Source organism: Arachis ipaensis, chromosome B04 (genome assembly GCF_000816755.2).
Source record: "Arachis ipaensis cultivar K30076 chromosome B04, Araip1.1, whole genome shotgun sequence".
Taxonomy (NCBI): Eukaryota; Viridiplantae; Streptophyta; class Magnoliopsida; order Fabales; family Fabaceae; genus Arachis; species Arachis ipaensis.
In genome coordinates this window covers 10,670,415-10,680,215 of record NC_029788.2, presented here as the reverse complement: position 1 = coordinate 10,680,215, position 9,801 = coordinate 10,670,415, and the positions used below count along the sequence as shown (strand labels likewise).

Genomic DNA, 9,801 nt, shown 5'->3' with positions numbered 1-9,801 from the left:
ACTAATTAAGAATTATTTACCTATATTCTTTTTATCCAATTATACAAAAAGTTTTTTTTTTTTTTAAAAATACAAACTACCCTCCTGAAAAACCAACACTTTTCGGTTTTTTCACTTATCGACACTGAGAAAGGTGACAGTGGATGCAAACAAAGACAGAGAGAAACAAACCAACTTGGTTGCTTGCTTTCTGCTGCTCAAGAGTGAAAGTAAAGAGAAGTTTCAGGATAATCATGGCGTTTTGCAGGTTGAGATCTTTGTTCTCTCCTTCCAAATGCAACTCTTCTTCTTTTCCATTCTATCAATCTTTCAAACCACGCCGCACTTTCTCTTCTTCCCACCACCTACCCTCTCACTTGCAGGTATGAATAATATCACATACTAATCACTATCTACATTCACACATTCTCTTTTTTTCTGAAGCCTTATATCTTGTTCCTCTGTTCCCTTATATTATGCAAAGCTTGAATCTTTAATCATCATTCTTAATTGGGTTCTTCACATAAGTTATATAGGCTTGATCATAGTTGTTTAGAGATCAATTGAAGATATGTTTATTTCTTTTTCTTCTTTTTATTGGGCTGCAATTTGGGATTTTGATGCATTAGAATGCTTGTGTACTAAGTTTTAGTTGTGAAGCTATTAAGAAATAGCAGATAGCATGCTTTTGTAAATTTATACTTTTCTGTCCTCCCATTGGTGCATGCATTACAGAATGTTGGATTCATTGGCCTTGGAAACATGGGATCAAGGATGGCGACTAATCTGATTAAAGCTGGATTCAGTGTTACAGTTCATGACCTGTATGTTTCCAATTTTTTACTGATAGAGTTCTTAACTTGATTATTGGGGCACTAGAATATTCACATTACATTTTATAGTTGCAATTCATAGATTTAGTTATTTGGGGTATGGTGTAAGAGTGTGCTTCTTATGGAAGAGGGTAAATTACATGCGAAACTTGTCCATTTCTTATACAATACACTAACTTTTCTTTAAGATTTAAGAGAGGTCTGTGTAATTTACCCTGTGGGAAATCTAGGTTAGTGGTGCTGCTAATGAAATTGAGCTGTTTCTTTTTGGTTTATTTAAGAAGAATACATATGTTTTGAATTTGAGAAATAAAAAATAATGGCAGAAACTCTGATGTTCTGGATAAGTTCTCTCATATGGGAGTTGCTACAAGGAAAACGCCTTGTGAAGTTTCAGAAGCAAGTGATGTTGTAGTTACAATGCTGCCTTCCTCTGCTCATGTGTGTATGCATTTCCTTTCTAGTGACTTATCAGTGCATTACATCGATTGCAGCTTCGCTTTCCTCTATAGTTTCTCAAAAGCTTACTCTTTAGCTTATGATTTCAATTTTGGATGATTAATACAATAATAGATTAGATGATATGATAATCATATCTTCCTTTATAACAAAGTGTACCAATTACCTTCACCAACTTAGGAGTTGCAATACAAAAATGACTGTGTTAATAATCAGGCTTTATAGTGTATGGTCTTATTATACCCTTTTTCTGCCACATACTATATATACATACTCAAAAGATTATTATTATTTGAGCTTGTTTTGAGGCCATAATAACACCCTTATTTAAGTAGGTAAATGATGTTTACACTGGACCAAATGGTTTGCTACATGGTGGAAAACTCCTAAGGCCGTGGTTATTCATAGATTCATCTACTATTGATCCACAAACATCAAGAAACATTTCCGCCACAATATCTAATTATATTCTAAAAGAAAAGAAAGGTAACTTAAAATGAAATGCCAACCAAGTATCTATACATTTTTAACTTGAAATGCCAGCTATGAATTCGTCCTTGTTTTTAGCACTATACAATTTCATTGATCATGTTCATTGTTAAACTTGCTCGACGTTTTTGTGAGAATTTCTTCTAACTTGTGCATGCTAATTCTTGTCATACCTACTTTTGGTATTTAAGACATCATGCATTACTGTGTGACTAAATTCACTAGTTTATTCATCTGGAAGTGAGTCTCAATATCAATGCATAGGCTTTGTGCATGCTCTTCTATAGTAAAGTTTCTTCTTTTATTCTACTTTTTATTTATACATTTTGTAGGTGATTTGGAAAAACCATTCATGTTGGATGCCCCTGTATCTGGAGGAGTGATAGCTGCAGAAGCTGGGACACTTACTTTTATGGTATGGTTACTTCTTATTCAAACCTGATATAGAAACACACATAAGTTGCAATATGGTATGGAATTTCTCAGGTTGGTGGCTCCGAGGAAGTGTTTGCTGCTGCTAAACCCTTATTCTTTTCAATGGGAAAAGGTGCAATATATTGTGGTGGAGCAGGAAATGGTTCTGTAAGTTACATAAATGTATATTTGTTGTTGTCTAAGTGGCTCGGCTATAATTTCACGTACTTAACTATTGTCTTAAATCTGTTATTAGGCAGCAAAAATTTGCAATAATCTGGCTTTGGCTGTGAGCATGCTGGGAGTATCAGAAGCCCTTGCTCTAGGCCAGTCTCTAGGTGTAGCTGCCAGCACCTTGTCGAAAATATTTAACTGCTCCAGCGCTCGCTGTTGGAGTAGGTATGCTGTAGGCACAAGTCCAGAAGGATGTAATGTTAGAAGCATGATGTGTCAGCCACATAACTAGTTTCCAGAGACTTAGTTTCCATTGCAGAGTGTCCATTGATGATTACTGAAACATTTTAAGAGAATTACTGAAATACTTAATTGTGTTGGTTGCAGTGATTCTTACAACCCTGTGCCTGGGGTGATGGAAGGTGTGCCTTCTTCAAGGGATTATAATGGAGGGTTTGCATCCAAGCTTATGGTAAGTAACTGAACATTGGATCAACTTTGCACATGTTCGTGTTAGTTTGATTAACTTTTACCATTTGGAAAGCTATAGCATTTGAAAATGTTAAAAAGTGTTTACTTGGTGAAGAATTTCTTTAATACAGCATTTGCTATTTCTTATCAATGTTGTATACTCTTACCATGTTTATATCTTGCTTATTTTTCTCCCCTTTGTTTTGGTCCACTGTGCAATCCCTTCTTTTTTTCTCTTTTTTCAAAAGATATTTTAGATTCTATTCACACAGAACATGTTTCTACATTGAATCTCTAAGTCAATGAAACTCTTTTCTCTTGGGAAACAATTAAGCTTTGTTATCTTTATCTACCTTGAATTCTGATAAATAATGGCCTTTCCTTTTTTGCTAAAAATTGACTTTCTGGTTGTGAAAATTGAAAAATAAGCTAAACTAGTTGCTTGTGCTTGCAGGCTAAAGACTTGAACCTAGCAGCAGAATCAGCTAAGCAAACTGGTTGCAAACACCCACTAACATCACAAGCACAAAAGATGTAAGTCAATTGCATTCTTGAAGTTGTATCTTAGCAAATTATCACAAAAATCACAAAGAAACAAGATTTTTGCCAACAAATGTACTTTGATAAGGAATCAGTAGATTGAAAGCTTTTAACCATTTTTAAACATCTAATGTGCTGAATGTAAAATTTCTTCTTAAGATTCCTCACTGAATAGATGAACCCAAAAATATATACATTATTCATTTAACTTTATATTATCTTAAATACACATAATTTGGGTAAAATACTTATTATGCCATGTATATTAAAAAACAAATAATTTCCTAAAAGAATTTATGGATAACTTAAAATACTCATAAGAACATAGTATAACAGGCTTGAGTTTATCAAGTATTTGATGTGTTTTCCATTGTTTTGTGCAGATATACAGAACTCTGCAATGAAGGGCATGAAGGCAAAGATTTCTCATGTGTTTTTCGTCATTATTACACTGGAATGGATGAACATGTTGACCAATAAATTAATATAAAAACATGTAACTATTACAACACTCCATGCCAGGAGGATACTCAAAATTGGTTGCCAAAAAGTGCAAACACTTTGGTGTTACCTGTACTTTTTCTCCCGTGTTTGGTGATTAAATTCAACTTGTTTTTCCAATTAGTAGTAACTTGTACATGCACTTAGTTCTAAAGTTTCAAAGTACATAAAAATAAAACACAAATTAACACAAGCACAACTCACGATCAAAACTGAATGGCTGGTTACACTGAAAGTTTGGTTATAGTAGGAAAATTCTACAATCTCCTCAACGAAGGAAACGTGAAAATAGACAAAGAACTTCAACACACAGCATCTTGCCTATAATGCAACCAGACCGTGTATTTTGTGATGACAAGCTCCAATCCGGTTTCTTTGTTAAGTTGGTTCATTCTGCAAAATGCACTTGATTAAGTTAAAATAAAGTTCCAAATGAAAGGAAACAATACATTTCTTGGCCAATAAAATCACACTGGAATTACCAAGTTACTATTTGTAAATCAGACAGCTCGGTATCATTTCACTTTCTATATGTCAAGCACAAATAAACTTGCAACAACGGAATTACCTGCCCAAATCAGTGCCGGCTTAGTTCTTTCCTCCATGCTTAGATTTGGAGGGTATCTTCCCGTATGCTAAAGCCCTCGCCCGTGACAACTTCAAACTAGATGCTCGCTGCCTTCTCCTGGCTTTCCTTGAAAGATTATTTTCCGCATTTACGTTTGAATCCTCTGTGCTTGCTTTTCCATTTTCCGCAACACCATTTGACAAAGTTGACTTGCTAGAATCTCTCTTTGACTTTTTGTTCTTCTTCGAACCTGCTTCTCGAAGGAGCTCCTTGGTCCTCATCTTCAGCATATGTCTCTTTTGTTTGCTTAGCTTCCATTCCTCATCGCGATACGGTGCAAGCTTTTTCAAGGACACGTATTGATTCAATTCCGTATCATCCATCAATAGTAGCTCTGGAGCACTCATGCCAAATCTGTTTGGTTTTGTTTTGGCATACTTGAATCTTGTCTTGAGGTCACCAATTGTGTCCTCATAATCTAACTTATAGTACTCATCCATCATTGCTTGTTTTGCTTTCTCCAAAAGAGCAGTTTTGCGTTTCCTCTTCCGACTACCTTCCTCTGGAACTTTCTCTTCTTTTTCATCTTCACTTTCTTGGTGATCACTCTTACTCTCACTATCACTATCACTATCATTCTCCATTTTTTCCTTTAATACTCTCTCCCTGGCAGCCGAAAATCCATCATGTGATTCAGTAGAATCCCAGCCTTTAGGAAGTCCAAGCAGTTCATCCTCCTTTTCAAAATCTGGCTTTTCCATGTCATCATCATTCTCGCTACCAAAACCAGGATCAGCATCCTCAGCATTATAATATTTCTCATCAAATGCTGCCTTCATCATTCTATCATACTCCTCTGGGTCAAATTCATCTTCTATTTCTGCCGCTGAAAGCGGGATAATTTCATCCTCATGGATGCCTGCAGTGCTCATTATCTTCTTAACCTTCTCCTGTATCTCCTGCTTCTTCAAGTTCTTTAAATGCTTCAACTCATCCTCCCTCTCCTTCTGAGCTATTGCCATTCTTTCCTCTTTGCTCTTTCTCTGCTCTTTCCTTGTATTTGTTTTCTTTCTCACTGATCCTTCCACCTTACGAGCATGGCCCAACACCCTATCTTCCTGATTTTCTTGAAACCTATACTCATATTCTTCCTGCCTCTCGATCTCCATCTCATCCTCTGAGATCCCTTCCAATTCTTCCTCCCCAACATTCAAATTATCCCTGTTTTTATCAATCCACATTTTGTTCATGAAATAGTTTTTCAAGAACTTAGCATTTTCATTCGATTCGTCGCCAAAATATTCATCCAGTTTCTCCTCAAATTCCTTGTCATCACTGTCTACTTTGTCCTCATCCACCTTCTCCTTCACAGTGAAAAAATCCCCTTCATCTTCCAAACCCTCTCTTTCTACAGCTTCCAAAACAGCTCTTTTCAACTCCTCTTGCTCATCACCATAAGTCTTCCCATCTTTGTTCACAAAACCTGACTCCTCCAGCATCAACTTCTTTGCCAGTTTATCCTTCTTGCCTTTAGTACTTTCTGATTTACCCTTGTCCTTTTTTATTACTTCCCCATCTTCATCACCAAAATCTGGTCCCTCCTCAATCAAATGTTTTGCCATCACATCCTTTAGATACATTGGCTTTTCATTCTTCTTATCTTTTGCTTTATTTTTCTCATCTTCATCTTCACTGCTATCATCTGACACAAAAAGCTTAACATCTTTCTGCTTAAGAGAAGGATCCTGCTTCTTCACTTTGAGTAGGGCATCAAAGAACTCCTTGTCTCTCCTTCTAGAACTTAATAGTTTCTCATAGTCAACATCATCATCAGATGACTCCGACTCAGATTCCTCGCCACTTTCAGAACCTGAGGATGTCAAGGAAGAGATAGCACCCTTCTTTTTTAGCTCCTCATAACGTTGAAGCTCCTCCCGCCTCTTGTTGTGCTCAAACCTATGAGCATATTCTTCATTTATTTTGATTTTTGAGATGTCGTCATTGTCTGAGTCACTTCCATCAAAAAGTTGAAGAGGCATCTTTTACACAGTAGTAAGGCTAGGTATTATAAAGACGATGCACAACAGTGATATTCTGAAACAAACTCTGCCTTATATAATCTGAAATTGACAATACAATTATCACTGATCAGATTATTAAAGGAGACACAGCAACTGAATTACAGAAACAGTCAACACATATAGAACTATAAAACTCAAACAAAAAATCAGTAATCCTCTTACACAGTACATTATTTTGAAATTTGCAGAAATAGTTGCTTTTTATTTTAATTTTGAAGAAAAACACAAGATTTAGTGTATTACAATTAAAATAAACACATTCCAATCCGCCCAAAATCCTGGACCCAGCAAATCATTAACTTCAATAGCAACCACATAATGTGCCTTTATAAGAATGCCTAACCTTCAGGGAACACAACTCTATCCAATATTCATAGGAAACAATGCATATTTTGAAGAGGTGAAACAAGGGTTAAGGGGAAAAAAAACCCAAACTTTAGCGATCCAAATTTCTTTAGATTATGCATATAATTGATCCTAGGAAGGATAGTGATTATGCATATATCTAGATTATTACTCATTTTAGATTCTGAAGTACAGTACCTTGCAGCAAATTGACGGAGGAGCAAAAGAACAATAGAAGAAGAGAGAAGGCGGTGGCTACGGCAGCACGAGTAGGAGCGGCGGCGGCTGAAGTGGAGGAGGCAAACAAACAGAGGAGATGGAAGAATAGAATGTGAGGTTTCTCTCCCGTTTTTAACCCTTTCTTTCTTTCTCCTTGCGTTAACGACGTCGTTTGATTAAAATCAAATCTTCAGATTCTTAATTTTTAAAAGAGGTAGTTTTTAGTGCTTTTACTTTTACTATTAGAAATTTGCCAAATACGTTAAAAAATAAAAAAAAAATCTTTTTTTATCAAAATAATAGTGTCCAAAATAACAATTTGTCTTTATCAATTGGAAAATGATATGTAACTCCTAATTACTAACTTCATTAAACTTTTTAGTCTCTTTGTTAAACTCTCCGTTCAGAGTTAATGAATTTTACCTACATGACAAAATGTCTCCTGTCATGTCGGTAATACGCTGCAATAAAGTAGGACAAGTAAATTCCTATAAAAATTTTATGACACTTAAACCCCTAACTAATTATAAACATAGACACATAAATTTATAATGAATCATAAAGTATGACAAATATCATTGTGCAATTCCTTGCTTCTTCTTCTTAGGTGGCACGGATTTTGTTTAATGAAATATGCAAAGGTTGGCCTCGAATAGTGTCAATGTGCTTATCAATGACCTTTTTGTAAGATTTGCGATTTGAAGGAAGCTGGTAAATAAAATGGGTGAGAGAGGTTTAAAGCTTGACAAGATCACGTTCACAACACTAATATATGGATATTACAATGATGGGACATGGAATTTACATTGGAGATAAAAAAGAGAATGATATATTAAAAGGGGATTAAACTTGATGAAGTAGCTTTTATTCTACTTATATAAGGGCTTTACAGAGAAAAAAGAGGAGAAGGAGGAGGAACTGAGGTTGCCACTAATCAATCTAGCAAATACAATATATTCAGCGGCGGAACTTGAAACAAAATTTTGGGGGGCCAAATAGAAAATAATTGTCAAAATATTTTTTTATATGGATCTCGTTTAAGATAAGTTCGTCTAATCTCATCTCTCTGGTTTGGGTGATACTGCCAAATTTAAAGCCCTTTTTTAAGATCTCGTTCCAAAAAGTTAAAGTTAAAGTCATCAGATATAACTTTTTGAACTTTTGAAGGTCATATCTCACTTTCTTCGTAATTCATTAAAGTAGAAGAACTATCTATATGTGTTGATATTGTAAAAGTTATATGTTCTCCTTCTTAAATATTAGCCTTCCTCTTAAAAAATGTATCAATTCTTTGATTTTTCATTATTATTTTATATAAAAATTTGAATATATATCCTGTAAAATATATAAAGAAAAAGTTAGAAGGACAAATATTAAAATTTATAATATTTATTGAATTTTTTTATCAATTTATATAAATACAATAATATTAATACTTATTGAATATTTTATTATTTTTTATTATATAAAAAATTAAATTAAATAAATAAAAGATATCTAATTTTTTATATTTAAACCTAAAGATAGAGAGAATGTTGTTTATTGAACTTATTAGATACTTTAAGTCATAAAGTATTTAAGTCAATTGAACTATTTTTTATCTTTTGAAAAAGTACTACTAAATTTTTTATAAAAAATTTGGGGGGGCCATGGCCACCCCTTGTCTGAACTAAGCTCCACCACTGAATATATTGTTGAATATCATGGTTATTTGTCCTATTTTATAGTTCATTTTGAATTTATGTCTATGTTTATAATTAAATTAGTTAGGGGTTTATGTATTTCATAAAAAAATTTATAAGAGTTTACTTATCCTACTTTACTGTAGTATATTGCTAACATGATAGGAATCTTTTATCCTTTAAAATGATTCTTTGACACGGAATTAATTAATGTTACATATAGGTAAAATCTGTTAATTCTAAACAAAAAAATTTAATAAAAGGACCAAAAATTTCGACGGAATTAATAGTTAAAGACTGTATTATCATTTTCCAATTGGTGAAAAACGAATTGTTATTATGAATAATTAGGGATTGGGATGAAATTTTACTCTTAATTTTTTAATCTGGCCTGCTCACAAGACCACAACACAGCTTGCAACTTGCAAGTACCCCGAAAAATACCGAATCCTAAAGTTCATTAGCTAAAAAATAAAATTTTACCCTGGTGTGTTTCTAAAGAAATTTTTTTTTTAATCAAGAATGTCTAACATTTTAATTATTTGTTGTCTATAAATGAGTAGTTACATCAAATTGCTATTCTATATGAAAAGACTTGTGTAAACATTATTTATGTCTTTATTAAATAACAAAAGTTAATTTGTATAAAATTTTTAACAGAATTTGACGATTAACTAATTATCTGTCAAAATAAAAAGTTAAAGACTAATTTATAGTAATTAAAATTTGTTAAAAACTAAAATATGATATTCCTCAAATAAATACTACCAAATTTACAACACAAACTCTTATAGAATTAGCAACAAAGTGTAATGTACTAATGTTTGTGTTTTGATTGTAATCCTTGCTCATGTATTTTGCTCGTTCGATGAATCAACATGTTTGATTGTTTTTTTTTTTTTTTACACACAAAAATCTAGTAGAAAACAATAACACTCCATATAAACAACGGAGAAACAGAAGTATTAACAAAATCAATTACCCTCCCTCACAGATACAGTCATCAAAACCAAAAAAAAAAGAAAGGGAAAAAAAAGAGGGGCTTT

At 33.5% G+C, this 9,801-nt stretch overlaps 3 protein-coding genes across 3 annotated transcripts in view; 1 reads left to right on the top strand and 2 right to left on the bottom strand.

Annotated features, from left to right (window-relative positions):
• On the top strand, window positions 324-3,936 carry LOC107638855 (probable 3-hydroxyisobutyrate dehydrogenase, mitochondrial; the record flags this gene model as incomplete). The annotated part of the gene is given in 10 exon segments (XM_016342254.2): window positions 324-362; window positions 715-803; window positions 1,139-1,253; window positions 1,607-1,757; window positions 2,093-2,175; window positions 2,247-2,342; window positions 2,431-2,573; window positions 2,736-2,820; window positions 3,274-3,353; window positions 3,743-3,936. Coding segments are annotated over 10 exon segments (978 nt in total), but the record flags the coding sequence as incomplete, so codon positions are not given.
• LOC107638854 (protein KRI1 homolog) lies at window positions 3,829-7,226 on the bottom strand. Its single transcript, XM_016342253.2, has 3 exons — window positions 7,053-7,226; window positions 4,429-6,548; window positions 3,829-4,253 (listed from the first exon to the last, which is right to left on the bottom strand). Exon 2 carries the CDS (start codon window positions 6,465-6,467, stop codon window positions 4,449-4,451), a length of 2,019 nt encoding a protein of 672 aa, XP_016197739.1. The 5' UTR covers window positions 6,468-6,548; window positions 7,053-7,226; the 3' UTR covers window positions 3,829-4,253; window positions 4,429-4,448.
• Window positions 9,531-9,801, bottom strand: part of LOC107638853 (UDP-N-acetylglucosamine transferase subunit ALG13 homolog) — a gene marked incomplete in the record, with an annotated part of 2,787 nt that continues 2,516 nt past the window's right edge. The window contains 1 exon segment of the mRNA XM_016342252.2: window positions 9,531-9,801.

Bases quoted from the DNA above. Each gene is read 5' to 3' on its own strand.
- LOC107638854 (XM_016342253.2), bottom strand. From the start codon at position 6,467: ATGCCTCTTCAACTTTTTGATGGAAGTGACTCAGACAATGACGACATC.